At 35.9% G+C, this 23,579-nt stretch overlaps 1 protein-coding gene across 6 annotated transcripts in view; it reads left to right on the top strand.

Moving 5' to 3' along the window:
- Csk (C-terminal Src kinase) overlaps nt 1-23,579 on the top strand; it is a 96,943-nt gene that overhangs the window by 66,998 nt on the left and 6,366 nt on the right. For all 6 annotated transcript variants that reach the window (XM_088258935.1, XM_088258937.1, XM_088258936.1 and 3 more), the window contains 10 exons: nt 9,552-9,718; nt 10,506-10,604; nt 11,914-12,075; nt 12,677-12,999; nt 16,877-17,099; nt 18,131-18,358; nt 19,101-19,236; nt 19,368-19,530; nt 20,932-21,093; nt 22,680-22,875. In XM_088258935.1, coding sequence (XP_088115061.1) covers nt 9,680-9,718; nt 10,506-10,604; nt 11,914-12,075; nt 12,677-12,999; nt 16,877-17,099; nt 18,131-18,358; nt 19,101-19,236; nt 19,368-19,530; nt 20,932-21,093; nt 22,680-22,875 — 1,731 coding nt within the window. In that variant the 5' untranslated portion in view covers nt 9,552-9,679. The remainder of the gene's footprint in view (nt 1-9,551; nt 9,719-10,505; nt 10,605-11,913; nt 12,076-12,676; nt 13,000-16,876; nt 17,100-18,130; nt 18,359-19,100; nt 19,237-19,367; nt 19,531-20,931; nt 21,094-22,679; nt 22,876-23,579) is intronic.

Here is a 23,579-nt window from a genome sequence, read left to right on the forward strand (position 1 = left end):
CCCACACAACACATAAGAACGCAAGGCAGAATAAAATATGTATGAACATGATTTATGAACAATGTTTTGATCTCTATTGTTTGTGGAGATAACACGATCCTCTTTTTCCAAGATTTTATTTTAATTTTATTTAACACTTGGGTATACAGCCTTCTTGATACAATTAATTATAACACGGACTTTCTTTCTTTTTATAAGTACGCAATAAATTAATAAATATTTTCACGTGCATATTACGCAGGTTGTGTTTTGTATCATTTGTCAGTTGTATCATCGTGTTCATATTTGTGGTCAATTTTAATTTTTTTGCGGCTGTTTAAAATAAATGAATTTTTGTGGTTGGCGCGAGTTTATTATTTATTTCATCATCGGTCGTTACCAATTTATAGCAGAAATTACTGCGATTTGTAGAATTTCATTTAAAAATACTCCTTTTTCCTCTCTTGATAACATGTTAATCAGCACATTTTATGAAGCAGTTTTTTTTCTTATATGTTATGTACTAAAATATTTTTACAAACACTGCTTACCTTATAATGGTGAAAACATATTTTTTAAGTTATTATGGGTCATGTTTCTATAAATTTAATTATAAAAGGAATACTTTAATGGAATGCCTCATTTATTTATTTTATTTTTTATTTCAAACCTCGAGGTGCTTAGGTTAATATTGCAAATACGTTATTTAACATACAGATAATTGTAATAAAAAACTTTATTCCAATATTATCTTAAATCTAATTATCTTATAATTCGAGATTCAGGCCTTACATACAGATAGAAAAAGTCTTTGGTTAATATAAAGCTTTCCTTATTCCAACATAGATTTCGGTATGTGGTAAATGTGTCACGAGTTTGATCAATGTATCTAGGGGTTCCGAAAATTGAGTAGTGTGGTTTTCAATCATGGGTACAATTGGTGAATGTTACATGTGTGTAAAGTGATCACTTAAACCAGCTAACATATGTTTCGCTTCTCCAATCAATTCACTCGAACATTTAGAGAAATCTCTAAATGTTTGTTGGTCTGAGAAATTGCTCAATCCCTATACCATAAACAAATCTGTGGAAGCATTCGTTCCCTCCTTGCATAGCTAAGCGACAATCACTACAAAGAATCTGGTGAAACTGCCGTAAAAATTTACATCCTCTCGGGATTGGTCACAAAAATGGCCATCAATTTTGTCCCCGTGCCACAGCTTTGCACTCAATTATTCATTTGAGCAGGCCTCATTCCTCACTGTTCGTATTCCGTCGGACGTTATTAATGGGATCACTTATCTCCAGCACGCATCTTGGTGATTTCCATCGCTTATTTACTCCGCACAGCTTGCAGATAGCAGACTCACTGGACCGTCCAAAAGTGTGTACTTTTAACGGAAAACGCGGATAGATGCATTGTTTTACGAGCGCTATTGCGAGAATAGACCATACTTTGTTATGTAAAAGAGCCACGATGATATTGTGTAAGGGTGCTTACAAAAATCACCATGAATCTAGTAATAATCGGATGTAGCGAAACCTCGCTATTAGTGTTCCGTTTCTCTATTCGTAAAACGCGCTATTGTCCAACATTTATTATAAAATACGAAGTGCCATTCGCACAATTGGCCTGTCAATAGCTTGTTGGAAATATCATCCTAATATTGCAGTAGTCGACAGGAGTATCAACCCGTTAAATGATTGTTTAATCCATTTTGGAACAATAAAATCAAAAGCAGACAACATGGACATTTTTTAAAAAGAAAAATATCCCTACACCTTTGCCGCCCAGAATACTAAAAATGTAGCTTTTTTGTTGTTGTTTATTTTATGAAAATTTATCAGTTTATAGTATAAAGTGTGATTTCACTCAGTATGTAGCAAATATTCAAATTTGCAAGCATTCGGGGGCCTGGAACGGATTCATTCAAATTGAGTCCGTATTCCTACACACCGTGAATTTTAGCTTACGTATTTAACGAATCGAATTGAAATCAATATGGATCATAACGTAGAGTTAATAAGCGTTTACTGTTTAAATCAGAATTTATTGATACTTCATCCACAAAACATTCGATTAGCTTTGATTTTGTAAAAATTGTTTATATTAGTAATAAATACATTACAAGGCAGATGTTGGAATAATTCACTCGAAATTTCTTGCACAGCTGGTATGTAAATTGGCGGGCTTATTGTTATGACGCAATATCACTCCACCAACTAAAAACAGATTCACGTAAATGGTGAAGGCTCGTACCTTTTAGTATAAATTGCCTCGCTTGTGTGAGAAGATGTATAGATATGATAATATCAAAATGTAAAAATGTTATTTCTCTTCCCTTACCCTATTTCGCATGAAAGTGCAAAGCGACACTGGTAGATAGCCATTTATCGCTAAGGTGTCCAAATATTTCATTAAGGAGATAAATCTGAATCATATACCGAATCCTTGCCTATTGTACTATAGGGTCCGCCATCTAAAGTTTTTTTTTTCAACTAGTGCTTATTTCGTGAATGGTAACACTTAGCTCATGTCTGATTTGACAGATAATTAGTTTTATCCTTCCGCTGAGCGAATATGGTTGTGTATACGCTTGAACAACGCTGGGAAATATTGCGACATTACTTTGAAAATCATGGTAATGTTGCAGAATGTGTGCGAAAATTGCGTACGGTTTTTGGAAGAAGAGAAGCACCGTCAGCTCCGTATGTTCGTTATCTTGTGAAAAAAGTGAAAGAAACTGGCATCCTCATCGATAAACCAAAGCGTGAAAAGCCAAAAACAGTGCGTACACCCGAGAATATCGATGTTGTGGCAGAAAGTGTGCGTGAAGCGCCATCAACATCAATTCACCGTCGTTCTCAACAATTGAACATTTCGGAGACATCATTGAGACGAATTTTGCATAAAGACCTTGGTATGACGCCATACAAAGTCCAATTGGTTCAGGAGTTGAAGCCAACTGACCATCCAATGCGTTTTCGCTTCGCTGAGTGGGCCTGCGATCGACTTACAGAAGATGCCGATTTTGCCAAAAAAATCATCTTTTCGGATGAAGCTCATTTTGATCTTGGCGGGTATGTAAACAAGCAAAATTGTCGTATTTGGGGCACAGAAAACCCGCACGCATACATTGAAAAGCCGGTACACCCAAAACGAGTCACTGTTTGGTGCGGATTTTGGTCCAGAGGCATAATTGGGCCATTTTTCTTTGAAAATGAGCAAGGAGTGGCCGTTACAGTCAATGGCGATCGTTATCGGGCCATGTTGAACGGATTTTTGTTCACAAAAATTGAAGAGGAGGATATTGGCAACATTTGGTTTCAACAGGACGGCGCTACGTGCCACACAGCCGAAGCTACACTCGATTTTTTTTATAGCATTTTCAAAAAAAAAAAGTTATTTGGCGGACCCTTTATATTTATTGTAATGACAAGAACGAGTAAAATTGCATTTGATATGTCACGAGTTTACGTATTTATACGTGTGAATAGGAAAACGTATTTTCTCCTAATTAACGTCTTGAAAAAATTATACGTAATTAGAATCCGTCAAGACGTGCTCTATAAATCAGGACTGCTAAACCCATTGTTTCTGATTAATTCTAGTGCCATTTGTCCATATTTAGTACGTATATGTATTGGACTAATACTCGTAACTGGTTGCAGGTATAATTTTGATGTTTTCCGCACACCGGTAAAACTCCGTTTTGCAAGTCCGCTAATGTCGGCGCAGTTCCGCATTGGGAAATACGCAATTTTCTAGTTTAACCATCTGAAGCACCTGACCACAATCCAATAAGAAGTTGGATTCTAACTGATGCGGTCTGTGTAAACTTTATCAATAGACATTTGAGGTATCCGGTCGTGTTTCGTCACATTTTTCACTCCAGAACTTATATAACGCGGAGGATGGAACGGTTTACAGCTCACGGCACTTTGTGGTCTAATCTTGGAACTTGAAACTGTATTTCAGCTTCGGAATACAAGGCAAAAACATTGTATACTACTATTCACTACTAGCCACCACTGCACGCCATTTCTTCGCATGTCCTGACTTCTATACATACCCTCCATGACATGACATTTTGGCATGACCATATTTCAGATTCCGATTTTCCTTCTTTATTTTTTTTCTTATTTTTTTCTTTTTCATTCTTAACTGTCTTTGCCCTACTGTAAACAGTTCTTCAGTCTACCATTTTATTATAATTTTTCCCTTAAAAACCCCCTAAATTTCCTTTTGGACAATATTTTTTAAATACTTCTCGTTACGTGTTTTATTTAAACTTATTTTTAAAAAAATCAAAAAGTCTAATTGCATCAACGGAACCTGCTGTGATTTAATTCAATGATTCAAACCCTGTATGATAATAATCAGCATCCACTTGCTTACTGTAGTGGTTAGCACATTTGACTACCATGCTGGAAGTCCCAGGTTCGATTCCCAGAAGGGGTCAAATTAAATATGAGCGCTTTTTTCTCTTAATATTTATTTGATCTTCTTACCCTCAAGTGCAGGACTGATCACCTTGCCTTCAAACGATAAACGATCAAACTGACATAGCATCGAGTTGATGCAGTGTCCAATGCACCATTGGGTGCGGATAATGATAATTTAATACGGTGAAAGTACAAAAACACCAATTTTGTAAAAGATACGGGTGGTCGCCATATTTTTTTTCGCATTTTTTACGAAAAAAATCTTTCTCTCGTTTCACGTTTTAAATCAATCCGAGTATGTAAAATAAATAAATTAAAGTCGACGCCTTGAACATTGTCAACCGTATCATTTCCCCGCGACGATTTCTCAAAAAGGGTCGTTTACGCGAAACCCGATATTATCCTTTCTGCCTTGTTTCGTGACTTCCTCCCGTATTCACTTTCCGCTTCACGCACCGCATAAAGGTTCCGCATTTGTTATCGCGCCGTTAGGGGAGCATGTTGACATTACGGGGATTTACGGCCAGGGTATCGTGACCCGTGACTCTGCTAACCTGCAATTTGACATCCCGGCACTCGCGCCTAATGAGTGATAAGTAACGCGCCCATACTTATAGGGAACGTTATTTTACCATATATTTTGTTCGCTTCATAAATAGTAATTAGCGCGAGGGAAATGATCGAGGGGACGATTTGTCAACTTCTTCCGGTCCTTATCCTCACTCGAGTGGTGCACGGGGCACCGTATCGAATCGATGCAGTGTTAACTCGGTCGTGATTATGTTAAAAATAAAAAATAAATTTGGATAATTTATATAGCGACTTTTTATAGGCGTTTAAGTAGGTTGGTAAGTCCTGCGCTCCTGATCCATGCGTATTTATTTTGATTTATTTAGTGCATCATATACAGTGTATACGATGAAATCGGCACGGTAAAACACGTTATTTAATTTTTTTATTTGTAATTGTGTAAATTATAATTGAGATTTCCCGTGCCGAGGGCACATTTTACAAAGATTATTTTTAAATAATAATCTTAGAAAATAGTTTATGCAATTGTGGTGACTCGGATAGGTCCCTAAACGGACGGTGGACTAGCCAAGCAATCACGTTGACAACAGTGATGTAGCCGGAAGCTATAAAGCCCTTACACACTTGCGATCGCACTATTTTTACCTGCCCGCTCGACCAACTGCATCCAGATCCAAGAACTTCTCGCAACAATTATTATTGTTAACTTAATTCAATTACTTTTTATAAAAAAATGTAATTTTTAAATTAAACTGAACTAATATTTTTAGTCGCAAATAACATACAGACCGCCGGAATTTGTATGTATCGATGTTACATATTTAATTTGAAATAATACCTCGATATTATGAATTCACACTAAGCTCATTATTATTATGGATGGTCGAGTCGATTCACGATTGTAATATGGCGTACCCAGATGATTCGGCTCATTAGGTAATGTCTTTTGAAATTATTTAGCGATGATTTTGGTAAATTTTCGCAACACCTGGAGTTGCATAAATGCCCATTGAAATCGGCCAGTCAAAGGAAGTCAAATATTTTAATATTATTTTGCTTCTGCCGTAGGTACTTGCAGTCGAATGAGGCTTATTATTTTTGTAAAAAAAATACACCTAGCACCTTATTTTAATTTGTTTTATACCATGTACAACAAAAATCAGAAATTCTTTCATTAGTTGATTCGGAAGTCACTTTGTGGTAGTATCTATCCATTTTTCATTAAAGTTTTACTTGGTAAATACTACTATCTCTTAAAATCTATTGTTACACGTATTTCAATGCATTCCGCATTATCCGCATCATACGGTGTTTGAAAATTATGCGAAATACATCGTGTCACAAAAGGTTTTAAGAAATAGTGGTATTTACCAAGTAAAACTCAAATAAAACAATCAGAGATTCCATTTAAAATGATCATGTATTATTAAAAAATATGGAAATATCATTCCTCGTTGCGCTTATTTCGATTGTTTTGGAGCTCATTTTAGTCGCGAATAAACTTTCATACAAATTGGAACATCTTCAGAGAATTGTACATATTACGTCAACATCATCGTGTGCATAGTATGGAATACACACATTTTGTATTTATTAGCAATTTCAATCATGAAATCATCACGAAAATATCGATAATTGTATATAAATAAGTTTTCAACCAATTCTCAATTCTCATTGCGCTTAATTCTCGGGGAGTCCGGTTTTAAGCAGTCCGAGATTTTAACATAACAGGGTATACTTGTAGTTGCTAGCAATTGAATGAATGCGATGTAACCTTGACATATAATGAGAACATCTGAGATGTACATACATAATTCGCCTGGTGTCTGGGAATAGATATTAAAACTGTTGGTATACAAAATACATTTCTATTTTTGATATTTATTTTTGTATCTTAATACAATCCGCGTCCTTGATGACTTGACCCGAACCGAGATATGCTATTTTGTTGGTCGCGTTTTATTTTTAAATAAACTTAAGTGCTTCTAAATATTCTGTTTGGCGTAAAACAACGTTCGGAGTAAAAATGACTAGAGTCCGCGGGAAAGCGCCGACGAAACCTGATGTTCGGAGACTATAAACACTGCCGAGCTTCCTTTTCTGCTGTAATAAAATCTGTTCTTTTGTGCAAATAAATATGCAAATGAGTGGGATTTTCAATTTGGTTCGTTTCTCCTAAATCTCATTTCTATTCACGATGAAACTCGTTTCTCCAAATGCTAGACCGATTAATATTTCCGAGCGCGTCACATACGAACGCTTTTGAATATCAATACTTTAATGACATAAACAAAACTCGTATCCTATTGTATATCGTTACGGTATGTATAGTACCTGCCTATCGTTATGTATATCGCTCACTCCTTTCAAGAACGTCATAAATCAAAAATCGTCAATTTTCAGTTGTGCATGTTTTCGGAATGCCCAGAAAATGTACTATATCCCAGCAAAAGAGGCATATTTTAAACTTAATATTTACCCACTACAGGGTAGAAAGTGTTGTTTTTGCATTTTGAGGAAAAGGTATTGTTTAATCATTTTTTTAAATAAAGTAGTTATTTTTCAAATGGAGAAAAACCTTCAGGTTTAACCTAAAAAGATCTATTGCATAGTAAAAAGTGCAATAAGTGGCTTGATATTTATTTTTAATAAATTGTATTATATTTTGTAACATTAAAAACGTTCTCCTGAAAAATCAAGTATTTTGATTTATGACGTTCTTGAAAGGAGTGAGCGATATATGTATTAGGCAACTAGACCCCGATTCTTACATAATTATTGCAAAAAAAGTATTCGCCATTCGTGTCGTATAAATTTATTTAAAATGACATTTTTTGGTGTTTTAGGGAAAGAAATATGAAAGGTTTAACCGAATCGTAAACCCAGATTAAAATTTACCACGTTAGGGGTAAATAAAATTTAATTATGATACCTGGTTAGATACGGTATTGTACGAGGTTTGTAACTAATCTCTCGGGAGTTACGGCAACTCCGTTTTAATTAGATAAGTTATGTGAAGACAAAATTTATGAATATATCGTGAAGAAAAACAACACCGTTTTCTTTTGTTATAGTAGTTAGCATGGCCCAATTTACGATTCTGAATTTCCTAAAATTTTACTCTTTATTATGTATTTCTTTCAATAATTAAATTTATTTTACGGTTTTGTTTGGACAAGTTTATTTAATATGTATTTATTATCAAAATATAATACGAAAAGACTTTTTTTCCGCGGCACACCAACTAATCACCACGGTACATCAGTGTGCCGCGGCACACACTTTGCGGAACAATGGTCTAAGGCTTATACAAAAACTTACCTTTGAATAAACCGGTTTCTATTTCCAATATTTACTAACATTCGGTTTTTTAAATTTTATAAAAATTACATTACAAAAAAAAACTCGAATGTTATCGAAAAAAAATGTTCATTGATTATACATATTTCAACCAAGGCGGTTTCGGGTCCAAATATGCATTTTTATTGTTAAGCTATATTTTTTTTAATGTAATTTTTAAATATTTATATAAGGTCACCAAGTGGAAGAAAACCGGATTCCGAATGTCGCAAATTTAGCTAATAAACAGAGTTTTCAAATCCGGTTTTCGAAAACCGATAAGCCCCTACTGCAGACGATCATTCCATTTATCCGACCGTTCCAGTAACCAATAATCGGTTACCAGCACGTGATGGTAATAGCTAAACGTTTGTTTATTATTTCGATGATTCCGTTTTACGTGAGAAATATCCTAATTTCAAGAGTGCGCTTTTTTTACTACATCAAATATTTTACTCTGACCGTTTTCATATTCAGCTCGCGCGCACTTATTTAAATATTTTACCCCGAAAGTCACGAGTAAAGTAAGTCATATAAGTATATATAATATATTCAGTAAGTCGTATATTGAAAACTCGAATAAATCAACTGCGCGATAGGTATTTACATAAAATACTAATAATTCACTGCTTGATTTTAGACCCAGTTATTTCATAAACCATTATTTGTATTTTTTTTATATATCATTTCATTAAGAAAAAAAGCTTCTGAATAACATAAAAAGTCATGTTTTATCACTCAACAGTACAACAGCAGACAAAAAATTACACAAAAAAATTATCGAAAAACAAGACACTGATTAACTTTACTTATTACATTTGTTTGTTTGAATTTTTATAGTGTAAATTTAGGTATTTATTATTTATATATTGTAGTGTATTTTTTTTATAGTTTTTTGTTTTTTTTTCTATAATGACGTGATTGAAATTTGAAATACAACACCTGTTATGTTTACAATATTAATTTAATACCTAATACAATAATTGTGGTTTCGGTAAGCGTAGTTCCTCGTGGAAGTTATATATGCGTATACTATATATGCTCGTATACGAGTATACGTATTATATCATTTGCGGTATTATTTTAGTTATTTCTAGGTGACTTCTCAATATCGCAGGTGGTGGCCATCTACCTAGAATAATCTGGAGTCCGCCGCGCTTTTTTTTTTTATTTCTTTCATGTTCGCACGTATTTCCACTACAAATTAAACCCCGTTTAGTAGCCACTTTAATCGCGATTTTCCTCCCTTGTTGCAGAGCCGTTAAAATGTGGCTACCCGTGGTGGACTTTCGCTGAGTCGCCGGCCGCCCCCCGCCCCTCGCCCCCCCTCCCCCTCCCCGCAGGGGGCAGGGGCTGACCCCCTCGGAGGGGAGAGCCGAGAGTTATGAGCAGCCATAACTTGCAAAATACCACCATAACACAAGTGAGTACCAACAAAAATACTGTATAAAAATTAATTAGTCATTTGAATCCTTTCTCATCCGACAGATTTGTGTGGGTGTAAAAATAGATGAAATTTTATAATTTTCTCCATCTTTGGTAATGATTTCATGAACTTACACTATTCTAGGGCTGAAATCTGCCACTTGGGGTCTCAGAAATCATGTTTAAAAAAATCATGTTTAAAATAATCTTTTATTTATATATATTTACTTTTTATTTATATATCTTTTTACAGTATATAAAACATTTCTTTTTAAATTTTTTCAGACCTTTTTCATACTTCATACATTCAGGCATCTCATTATACATTTTCAAACCCTTAAACATTATATAATTTTGCAACGCTGTTTTTTTCAAAAATGGTAGTCATATTTTATCCTTATTTCTAGTTCTATGTTTATGATTTTTTTTTAAATTTACTACTACTTATGTACGAAAATGTATGTCACGTTTGAATCCCGGTTTCAATTCCCAGGAAGGGTCAGAATAAATATGTGTTTTTCATTCAAATATTTATTTATTACTACCTGAAGGTACCTGAAGCGCAGGACTGATCATCTTGTCTTCATATAAATAAATGATCGAATAAACATTGCGTATATTTGATGCAATGCCCTATGCACCATAGGGTGCAGATAAGGGTCAATAGTTGTAATCATAAAACTGCATTTTTAATTTTTTGGCTGAGAATGGATGTGTCGTGTTTTGATACTAGAGTAGTGGTTGTGTTTGCGATGCAGCCCTAACAGTGCGTAATGTTGTTGCAGCACATGTCTGTGTTGGGAAGTGGAGCGGGGTGCTGGTACCCCTCCACCCAGCTGCCCCCCACCGCCCCCATACGCCAGAAGAGGCAACCAACCCACCAGGTACTCATTCTACTACTTGTATACAATACTTACCCTGTTTTAAAGAGGGTCCAACTCCAAAGGGTGTGGATGAAAATTGCCTCCAAGATATTCTCTTAGCTGCATATACTGAGTCGTAGTCGTACAGGAGAAAGTGACCAACTTCAAAACGTTAATGTTCTTGGCAACAAAATAAGCATCAATGCAGTTAGTCATTTTTAACAAGTCAGTATATTATACTTCCAAGTATAAAATCTTTTGGGATTGTTTTCAGGGCAATATTAAGCTAGTAAGATATCAAATACTCAATGATCAGGTTTTTGTGAAAAATGCACTCGGTCACTTTCTCCTGTATAACTACGACAATGTTGACTACTCGGTTGAGCTCATGTATCGTAGCGTGCCAAAGAGCGTATGTTTCGACTCGTTTGCGTTACATAATATAACAACTGAACTGAGTTCACCAGTTGTCACTAGATGCTTTTCATTTAAAATTCTTCAATATTGACCAAATTTTATATTTTTTATTAAAACTTTAATCTAACTAGACTTTTTTTTAAACATTTTTTATTGCTTCTGTTTTTTTTTGTACTGGAAAAAAAACCTGAGCTTTAAGCGGTTAAGGAACAAATACAAATGATTTATTTGTTGCATTAAGTAATTTAATATTCGGCCGATGAGAATTGTCAAAGTGAACAGCTATTAACATATTGTTGGCCAATTTGGCCATAGCGTCTCCCGCTCTCTACCAACAGTATGTTAATGACGCTTTTAAGCATTTCCGTCAAATGTGTTGGTTATGAAATTTTATGCGTGTCTGTATGAAGGCAGCTACAGTGGAATCTCGGTATACGTCCTTAATCCGTTCCAGATCATGAGACTTAAAACACATGATCAGGATAGGATAGGACGTAAACTAAATGTATTTTTCCCATAAGAAATAAAGGGAAAATGAATAATCCATTCCCACGAAAAAAAATTTTTTTTTTGGCATATTATACATTGACGTGGTGGTATAAAATAATTTAAACACTGCTGAGTACTAAAATAGATAAATATAAAATTTGGGTTAAAACAATGATAAATTGAAATAAAAAGTTTAAGCAAATTTATAGTAAATATAATCCCGGAGTAGACACTTTTTGTGAGACTTACACACAAGTCATATTCCAAACATCTTATATCAAGCAAAATGTTTGGCGTCCAAACATGACGTATACCAAGTAGGACTTATTCCAAAGCAGACATATACCGAGGTTCCACTGTATTGCCATTGGATGATTGAAGGCCCGTGTGTAGCTCTTGCGCATGATGATATACTCGATTGCAGCCGCTGACGGTGCAGCACGTGATGCAGCAGCTGCAGGGGAGCTCCGCGCCCTCCCCGGCGGCCGCGCCGTCCCCCGCCCCCGCCCCCGCCGCCGTGCTGCAGCAGCCTCTGTCACCCAAGGGCCCCAACGGGCCCCACATCGGCGGACACTTCAACCATCACGTGAGTCTAACACTGCGCTTGTTACCATCCTATAAAGAGCAAACTCTGTAGTGCGGTTGTTGGAACATTTGGCAACCATGCGTGAGATTCCCACGATGAGTATGATTCGAATAGATGACTTTTAACCAATTCTTTGCCTTAAGCCCATTTACGCGCTCTCCTATGCCATGCTTGCCAGGTCGACCATACAAAACTAGTGTGTAAACGCGCTCATATTTGCGCTTGTTTCTAACCCCTATGTCAAGCACTAATTTTAATAATTTAAAATATGAAACATTTATGTAACACCACACAATGTACATATTTGGTAAGTTTTCATAATATCTGTTAAATAAATATACAAAAAAATATAAATTTGTTATGTTTTACTTTTCTTAAAAATTCACTGCCTACGGGGAACAGTCTTACTAATACCACCTGGCACTTAAGAGGTTAACAGAATATATGATTACAATAATGTGAATTAATTATAAATCAGAAAAAGTGTCTATTCCGGGACTGGATGTGAAATATATTTGATGGAATACAGAGGGGGTCAGGTTCGATCAAGGTTCCTGAATTTAGTCACAAAATTAAAAAAAGGTCGTTTTGGCTATTGTAGAATCCTCACGTGTCCATGGCCAGCAGCGGGGTGCACCCCATGTCCGCCTCGGCCCAGGGGATGATGCTGGCCTCGCATCCCGGCAGCGCCATGGCCACGTCGCTGCACTCCATGCCGGGCATACGGCACCTCGTGCAGCACCAGCCCGTGCGCAACCTGAGCGCCTCCAGCATCCCCCAGCAGCCCGCGCACACGGCCGCCATACTGCAGCAGCAGCAGCAGCAGCAGGCCACCCAGCTGCCGGACATCAACTCCATACAGCAAGGCATACCGCAGCCCCTGAGAGCCGGCAAAGGAACCGACCTTAGGCCGTGCAATATGCCGTGAGCTATGCATTGATTAATATAAATAAATAATGCACATATTCTGGGAGCGTTGGTTTTACATTGAAATAGAATGAAGCCAAGGGTATTTACAGGACTTACGCCTCTTATTGGGTGGTTTAAGTGATCATTTTGTACACAGCCTAACATTCACCAGTCCATCCACTTTTGATAAACACATTACTCCAATTTCGGAATGTTGTATATATATATATATATATATATATACATGTATATGTCGCGAGTGTTTTTTACAGACATCTGTGGTTGAAATTTGTAAGTTTCCTAGTATGTGAAATAATTAAAAAAGAACCTCACATGAAGGTCTCTACCAACTTACTAATATGTCATCTTCTTTAAAGCATAAACAGACAGTGTTTAAAATAATAAATACAAGTTGGCATAATTGAGGAGCATGGTGGAAATATCAAATGATTTGAAATGGAATCATCGACTTCACTCCACAGTCCAGTTACAGACTACAGACACCTAACCTAAACCACCGTAAACCTAAGTCGATTTAACCTTTCAATTACCACAATCAAATTTGCGATGCCGGCCTTTTGAAATTTTCACATTTACACAAACGACTTTCCTATCCACTTTAATAACCGAGATGTGTTTATGACAGAAACCTCTCTCGGGATAGTCATAATATCATATTTTTTATTTATTTCAATTTAGTTTTTAAAAAAAATTGCCTTAGTATACTTAATTGGCGGTTTACAGTACGTATCTGTCGTGTCAACAGCTTTGTCTCCCAATCTATCCAATTTTTTCCATGTCAAATACTAGGCAATGTTATAAATATTTTTTTCATCATTACTACTAGCAAAAAATTGTAAAATACCATTAAAATACATTGCGCACAAATTTCGGCATTCCAGTTGGTATTTTATACAAAATATAGTCATTTCAATAATACGGTATGACATCTGTGAATTTTTTTAAAGTACCTAGCACTCATTGTTGGTAATCGTCGAATAATTATTTGTTGAAATTAAACCATCCAACAGATGGCATTGCTGCTCCAGTTTTTATTTTTTTTTGTTATCAGAAAGGTAGATTGACATTATCATCTAAGCAGGTTGTTATCTGGTATATCATACGGATTAAGGCTCGACCCACAGTTGCTATATTTTCAGTTAGTCCAATACCACTTCAGCTATTTTATCTACAGAGATAATGTAATTAAAACAAACCTTTATTATCTCAAAAAATATTATTCAAACACATATAAAAATAACATTCGAAAATGATTATTAAATACGGTGATTTAATATTTTGGTGAATGATTTGTGAAGTTATCGAGTCTTCGATGGAAAAAGTGTGTATTTTTATTACCGTATAGTCAAAAAATTTGTTTGAACAATGACTAAAATTAATGATGGTGATGAAACAATTAGTGATGAAAGTGTAGTTGAAAGTAATGTCATCCGTGTGAAATTTTACATACCACCTGAATATGTTCCAATGTAAGTTAAATTATTTGAAATTATATTTTGTACACATTTTATTTTGTATGTGCTACTGCACACTTGGCTACCACACTGGTCAAAATATGTAATTTTTCACCTGAAACATAGGGTCGATCACCTAATTCACATATTGTTGTCGGGTGGTTTTTTCATCAACCCCGACCCTAAGTATACTCAGACAGTCTGCCGCCTGACCGTCGGTATACTAATCACAAGTAACCGCAAATCGAATTCCCATTTGTACAATGTTTTTCGGTGTCTTTCGCGCCTTACAAAAAGTAAGCAAATAGAATGCTTATAAGCGTCTCTTGCTCTTTACTAACAGTATGTAAAAGACGCTTTAAAAAGTGTTTCCCGCAAACAATGCATACGATGTATGTGCCCTATACACCATTGGGTGCAGATAAGAGTAACGAAAGTAGAAGATTTGTTTTTTTAAACTTAACATTCTTAATTTTAATTTACATGTACAATAAAACTATGATTTATTATTTTGTATTTCCATTTTAGGGTATATTTTATGCCCATACTCCTAGTATAAAAGGTTGCTTCGTTTCTGTTGATAAATCTAATATATCTTGATATATGCTCCCTAGAGGGTATGTATATAATAAGATTGTTACATTAAAAAAATCATTGTTACAAATAATGGCAATATATTCTAATTTTTTTTTTAGTACAGTAGAGTCTCGGTTATCCGACCTTCGGTTATCTGACCTTTGGTTATCCGACCTACTGGGGCAATGCCCCTTTCCTTTACCCGACTGCACGTATTATATTCGCGCCTACTACTACTGTAAAACATGTTTTATTACTTTGCCGTTAATGCATTTTGATGTCTTAGTTCGTTACATTCAGTTATGTTACATGTACATATTTGAAAAGTTTTTGATGTGCAAATGAAATTAACATATTTTCATTATCCTTTTTATAATTTTTCGTGTTATCCGACCTTTTCACTTGGCCATTTTAGGTCGGATAATGGAGACTAGTGTATGTTATTATTACGGGGCTCGGGTATAGGTAATAATAACTCGTAATTAGGATGCAATCGGTTTATTCAACAGGTCGCCATGACAGTACAATGAAAAGTGTGTGCAGCATCCCCTGCATTCGTCTCATAAGGGATATAACGTAAACATTCCCCGCGTACACCCCGCCCTGCCCCTAGCGGGCGCTTGGAGTCATAGTTCATGTTGCTACAAATATTACGCCATAACATTATATTATTTTATTACACCTCTGGCTGAAATTGGATCTCTCGCTTGTGTTTATGTTAGATTTGTTTGGTATTCCTTTTCATCTTGAAATGAGATAAATATTGACTCATCTGTGTTGTCTCCATTGGCCGTGTCAGTTTACCATCATTTGGATATGCTCCAACTGCAAATAAATCTAGTCATTTGTTATTTAATATTTAATTTGATTGAAAAGAAGGAAAATAGTCGGACTATTGTAGCGGCTAATTTAAATTAATTCAATTGACATGCCAATGAATAGAATCAGATGATGGAAAAGTAATGAATAAAAAAAGAATCTCTTATAGTTTTGCATACAAGAATTAAATGTTGAGTCAATTGAAAATATTTTATTGATATCTCAACACGATGAAAAAGTACATTGAGAAAGAATTTAAAAGTCTGGGTATTAACAGGGTGTATGACCTGTCGTTGGCTGGTTTAAATGATCACTTTATACATTGAGTAACATGTATAAAGTGTTACCCAGGATTTGCAATCAAATTACTAAAATTTTATAAATTGGTATAAATGCTGAACTTGGAAAATCTAATAGTAATTTTTGAGTAAAAACTTCAATAGCGACATTTACGGTTGAAATTAGTGATTTAGCAGAATTTTATGTAAACAAGGTTCTACTCTCGATTATTTCACATACTAGGAAATGCTTGAAAATATAATTTTCAGTTTCACGATTTTTATTTATGAGTTTTTTATTCACAAAATTTTGATTACGTAATTTTTTTTGTCATTCAAAAATAGGAATGGTGTTCAAATGAAGCATATTTTCAACTTTCTTGTATTGAGTAATGTGGTTGTTAATTTTAATTGCAAGAAAGATGAACAATTTTTGCCATTGTCAAGTACAATCTGGTTTAGAAGGACCAGAATCGCATAGCTTCCCCTACTACCCCATTGCGACCCCTACTACCGCCCCATTAGTACTACAACAGACTTTACGTACTCTATTTGCACTTCATATTCAAAGGGAAAACTTTAAAATCATTTTATACACAAATAGAATATGTTAAATCCGCTATTTGACCTGAGTAAAAAAGTCAATTAGTGATAAAAAAAATATTGATATGATTGAATGATCAATTGTTTAATCAAATGATGCCATGAATATGTGTCTGATGTTCCGATGGTTTTGTATTCCAGCTGGCACCACGGCAAGATCTCCCGGGAGCGCGCGGAGCAGCTGCTGCAGCCGCGCTCCGACGGCTTGTTCCTGGTGCGGGAGAGCACCAACTTCCCCGGGGACCAGACCCTCTGCGTCAGCTTCCAGGGCCGCGTGGAGCACTACCGGATCAAGTGCACGCCGCACGCCACCCTCACCATCGACGACGAGGAGTTCTTCCACACACTGCCGCAGCTCATCGATGTAAGCCTAATTACCACACTAGCACTGCCACGCCCCGAAGAGTGTCCCTTTGAGGACAGAATAAAAAATATTTTTCTTAACAATTTTTTTTTTCTAGAAATTATTTACAAATAAATGTATACAGCAACTGAAAATTTACTGAAATTTACAGATTGATACAATATTTATCCCTTAACAAAATTAAAAATACACATTGTGTGCCCGGTAGTTAGCAACAAAGACCATGTTTTAAAAAGTATAAATAAAAGCATTTATTCTCGAAAATATGAGGTAATATATAACACTACTTATTTTTAGTATTATTATGACTATAACTCACCTGTCATTTTGTTTATTTCGTTCAATAACCTCACAAAATTGATAAACTAAGATACAGATAACCTATTAATATCCCGACATGTGCACATCGCCACAATAAATAGTCTGAAATAAGCTCCAAGACAATAATACCAACATGAAATCTATACAAGCACTATTTCTGTTACATAGGCAACACATATTGCACGATGGTTTTAACTAGAAACCTGTAGGCACTTAGACAATTTATTTTAAATTTGTGGTTAGCAGCAGTAACCAGTTGTCCTGAAAGGGTTAACACATTTTTGTCGGGCAGTTTTTTCGTCAGCCCCAACCTTAATCTCTGCATCTACCGCCTGACCCTCAGTATATTAATCACAAGTAACCACAAACCCAATACTGATTTGTACAATGTTTTTTGGTGTCTCTCGCGCTCTACCCAAAGTCAGCAAATATAACGCTTTCATTCATTCTTTGAAAACGAGAAAGGTTACACGTTCTTGTGGGTTTTTACGGACTCTCCTGCGTTCGGTATTCAGAACTGAAAATTTGGCAAGTTTGTCAGGTTTGTCAGTGCAGACAATTTTATCAGTGTAGGCAATTTGTCAGGTTTGCGAACAATCGTTCAAGGACCTACATACTTGTAACTGAGTAACGAGTCTTTTCAAATTGTTTCACTGGAAACTGTGAAATCTTTTAAATTCCTCCTTCTCATAAATGTTATTCTGTCACAGCACTACCTCCAGGACGCGGACGGGCTATGCACGCAGCTGGTGAAGTGTCTGCCCTCGCAACAGGCGGCTCCCGGCGGCGCGGCGCCCCCCGCGCAGCAGCCCGCGCCCGTCCTGCAGCAGCAGCAACAGCAGCACCAGCAGCCCAAGCCGCCCCCCACCCTGCAGCAGCAAAACCAGATGCTGCAGCAGCAGAACCAGATGCAGAGCCAGATGGTGCAAGGCCAAATTGTAAGCGCACCTTCACACTGTAGTCTGTCAAAAAATAGTAGAATGGGAACTGATCACAGCGGAGCACCCTTGAGTTAGTGTTTTACGAAAATAGCGCTGTAGAAATTATCCAAATTTATTCGTATTATTACAACTATATTGCTTTGTGTCATTTGTACAAGAATGGTCATCATTTCTATTTTGTTTTATTTTAACAAATATAGTGTTTTAATTGGATAAATTTGTGACAATATGCAGTTGTTTATGATTAATAATTATAAATATTTGAGTGCTGCATAAGAACTACATCAGCGCCCTTAATTTTTTTTATACTCTATTTAGAATAGCTGTTTTTAAAATTGATTTATTTCTATATATTTTGAATATTTACAATTCTTATAAATATAGAATATCTCATCTGAATAAAACTTAATAATATATAAGATATAACATTATAAATGTGTTAATAATTGGGAAATATTGTTATATAAAAATATGAAGGATATTGCTATTTACTTTTGCTAGTCCCAGATGGATATTTACAATGAACCATTATTAACAGTATATCTTTTTCAAGGATTAACAAAATGGCGTAAATTTTAGGAAAATATAAAAATAAAAAAGCCATAGAAAAATGTAATTGTACCTACATTTTGCAGCAAGAATTTTGATTGAATTGACCCTTTCCAATGTGGCCGTATAATTATTTGTCGATTTATATTTTCTTTATAATTTTTTACTATAATTTTCCAATTTCAAACAGAATCAGATGATGCAAGGGCAGATATTGCAGCAACCGCAAGTGCTACAGCAACCCCCGCAAATCAGCCCCCAGCAAAATACCAACGCGGACCATAATCTGCCACCCTGTTTAGCACCGCAGGCATTTGTGGATGCGGGTAATTACAAAATTTACTTCCTCAATCTAAATATTTATTTTGTCGTTTCTGGGTACAGTTTTAGAGAAGATGCTTTTTTGTTGTTATTGTTTTAGTTGTATTTCTAACTTTGTCTATTGGTTTTGTCCCAGGTTGGATGATAGCCGAGAGAGATCTGGAGATCAGAGAGAATATCGGCAAGGGAGAGTTCGGCGACGTGATGCTGGGGATACTCAACGGGCAGCGAGTGGCCGTGAAGATGCTCAAAGACTCGGAAGCGGCTAGCAAATTTCTAGCCGAAGCTAGTCTCATGACGTAAGTTTTAGTAAACTTGGTGATACATTTATACGTTACGTCATTGACCAAATGATTGATCGGGCATTGTCCGTACTATCTGGTAAATTTTAGTATGCTGCCAACATATTGCATCATTACACATTAGTGTGGTTTTGGATAGCAATGCCATGTGCAATTATAGTTCTTAGTGGGGTCGGTTTCCGGCTTCCAGTAATAAATACGTAATAGAGTATACAAAATCTGCAATAACACTAATGGCCTGGTAATAAGGGTCGCAAATATTGCAATTCTGATACTTGGGGTTAAAACAACTAATGATGTCGCATTCGAAATTTGCTTTTCTTGTAATTAAAGTATTATTAATTTAATCATTTCAATCCCTCTGATTTCTTTAGAGATTTCAAAAAGAATAGTGTAGATTGTCTTATAATTTTTTTTATAAAATAAATAAAAAACATCCATAAATTTATCTCTCACTTCCCTGGTCATTGATATGTCAATTTATTAAATTAAAATTTCAAATTCTCTTTATTTGAACATTCTTCTTCGTAAACTCAATTTGCAAACAATCACTTTTCCACCAGATGTCTTTGTTTCATTCGCATTTTTAGAATACCGTAAATGCGTGTAAATCATTATGTCTTAATGACGAATAGTCATAAATTTTCTCAAAACCTTAATGTTTACCTTTTACAGAGTGTTGTATGAAAAAACATGTGTATTTTAAAGAGCGCTAATGTGTATATAGCAGATGTAGTTCCTAAATAAATATTTTTACAAATGTTTATCTCAAACTTCATGTTGTGAAAATGTAGTTTACTGGGTCCCAAAAATAAGGACTTCATCTATCGTGAATTTCACCTACAATCACAGATACATGAAAATAAATTCATTTTACTTCTTAAATTTTTTTGAGACATTTGCTAGTGCCTGGTGTCTATCTAAGTATAATATACATACAGATCGTGGGTGTAGTGGCAAAAAACGTTAACTCGAAATTATGCAATTTTGACTTAATGATGCAGTATTATAAAGTTTTCAACGTTCTATAAGCTGACAAAATACACTAAGTAGTTTGAAATGTCATATTTATGTGGTTTAAAAAGTAATTCAACTTTATGTTTAATAGCGGGTATTTAATTCAGGTTGAAAGCTTTAAATGGGATTTATTTACTGGGATTATTCAAACAGGGATTTTAGACTTAACGTTTTTTGTCAGTATACCCCACGATATATTACTGTATGTAGTATTCAACAGCTAACATTGTATTTAATTAAATTTATTGGTATTCAGTATTTAAGATATTAATGCACTTTTAGAAAATAATTCATAAAATTTGTCATAAATTATTTGCTCAGCTTGTGTTAATATTGACTGCCGAGACAGATTAACATGTTGTTTATATATATTTTTTCCAGATCGTTAAAACACGAGAATTTAGTAAAACTGTTAGGGCTGGTGTTCAACAAGCAGCACATCTGCCTGGTCACCGAGTACATGAGCAAGGGCAGCTTGGTGGACTACCTGAGGAGTCGGGGGCGGTTACACGTTACCAAGAGAGACCAAATCATGTTCGCTTTGTAAGTATTAACATACGTCGCATTACCTCTAGCATACTTAACCCATCCGCATATCAGTTTTTTTTCAAAACATGTATACAAAGACACTAATTGAATGTATCCCCGCAAGTAAGAAAATTGCCCCGCCCGGAGGGGAGGTGATATGGTTTGTCAAACAATGAGGCGCTAATATTTTGCACCTGATAAAACGAGAACAAACATAGAAATAATCTTTAAATGCATAAAAAGGCACCGCGCACTAAACAGATTGATGTTTGTGGAACAAAACAGTCCGACCAATCACAACGCTCGTGTATTTAAGGCGGTGTTCAAATTCTACTGAGTTATAAAAATAAACTATAAAATTATAATTATAACTGTTTTACTAATAAATATGGTACATATAACCATTATGCACGTATTTTATCGTGTGTCTAGATCAGAAATGTGATAAATTGACAAGAAAACGTGAAAAAATAACTCAATAAAACATTATACCTAGGATGTAAAGTTTTGATTTCTAACTGATTTTAGGTGATATTTCAATCAAAATGATTCTATCCGTACAGGGACATCTTTGGTCAAGTGTCGTCAATAAATTTGTATAAAAATTATAAGAAATAATGCATTACAAAAAGCTTTCTTTACTGATTTGTAGATATCACACTAAAGTATCTTTATTATATGAACTACCACGGATGTGGGCGTGGCTTATAACCTGCGGCGATTATTCGAATGTAAAAACATACCTATCGTCAACGTTTGGCGGCAGGTAGGCGGATGGGTTAAAGTGATGTAAGTCTTGAATCAACCAATAGCAAACTAATAATAATTCCACAGGTACATAAATACGGATTTAAATTGTCATTACAAATTTTGTTAAAAATAATGGAATGTGGCTGCGTTCGCTATAAGTTTTTGACACATGGGTGTTGAGTGCCAGTGTGACATATTAGATAATGATGCGTTGCCTTAATCTTAACCCCTTCTTGTCCCCAAAAAAAATCCAGGTGGACAGTTATACATTCCTACGGGCAAAAATTAATTTGTCCTTTGCACCACATACTGTTATAGATACCAGTGAAAAAAATATTAACCTTTTAACATAATAATATGATATTAGTGGTGAAAAAAATGTTGAATAACATTTGACATGGGACCTACAAGGAAAAAATTTATGTCAAATGAGATTTGACATTGGCTAGTAAGGGTTAAGCTATGCAAAGGTGATAATTCTTGCACTAATTTGTTAGATTTTAAATTTATATCTGAAGCAATAACTTGTGAATTTCCATTTTATAATTAAAATATAACTTTAAGTTTTAAAATCACTATAAATATTTTATTATAACTTAATTATAATGTCTACCGGTTTCGAGACTGTCAGTCTTGAAAAAGAAGCGGATAGCTATTTATGGTGATTTTAAAACAAAGTTATATTTTCATTATATTGTTAAATTTAAATGGCACCCCTTCTGGGAAACGTAATCGAATTGTGTCACTCAGGAGAGAGATCAAATATTGGATTGTGATATGGATTCCACTCGCAATGGGATACTTGATTGGATAGGTGTGTGGTAGAGGTTTGTGACTGTGTGTGTGTGCAGCGACACCTGCTCGGGCATGGAGTACCTGGAGGCGCGGCGCGTGGTGCACCGCGACCTGGCGGCGCGCAATGTGCTGGTGGCTGACAGCGGGCGCGCCAAGGTGGCCGACTTCGGGCTGGCGCGTGAGGAGGGCGGGCCCGACGCCGCCGCCAAGCTGCCCATCAAGTGGACCGCGCCCGAGGCGCTCAAGCACAATGTGAGACACAACACTATTTTCCGCGTTCACTCCTTAGGTCCTCCTATGCTCCAGCATATGACCTCTCCAAGTCACTCTGTCACCCATCTCCTCGGCTTCCTCCCAGGTCAGTCCGGTATCCCGAACTTTCGCTGAGTATAGTCGGTGAATAGTCGTCAGTAGCCTTTCGAGGCGCCGGAATCGTCGGGGTAGGATGAAGAGACGTGAGGGGTTATTACTCTCAGGGGCATTCTAAGGATATGTCCCAACGATGTCCACCTTCTCCTTTTCAGAACTTTCAGTACAAGGGGCTGTTGGGTTCTTCTCCTCACATCCTCATTCCTGACGAAGTCGTACCACTTCACGCCCAGTATTCCACTCAGGCACCTATTTTATGGTCACCCAGGCATATATTTTACAGGCGCCCAGTATGAGGGTCGGAGACAATTAGTCCTCGCTATTCTACTTTCCCATTCCCTCCTCATTCCTCCTTATACCCATTCCCGCGCTTCCTTGTCACACCTCGCAAGTTTGTAATTGTGTATTGTTTATCTTAACACATTGTTGGCTGGTAGTTTTTTCATCAACCCTGACCCTTATTAGTATACTAATTAGGGTCGTTTACTATTCACAAGTAACCGCAAACCCAATTCCAATCTGTGTATTTTTAAAGTATTTTTTAAAAGCCTTCTATTTTGTTTTACCAAAATTAACAAAATAGAACG

This window comes from Brachycentrus maculatus, unplaced genomic scaffold, assembly GCF_059751285.1.
Source record: "Brachycentrus maculatus isolate JH-2025_06_01 unplaced genomic scaffold, ASM5975128v1 h1tg000105l, whole genome shotgun sequence".
Taxonomy (NCBI): Eukaryota; Metazoa; Arthropoda; class Insecta; order Trichoptera; family Brachycentridae; genus Brachycentrus; species Brachycentrus maculatus.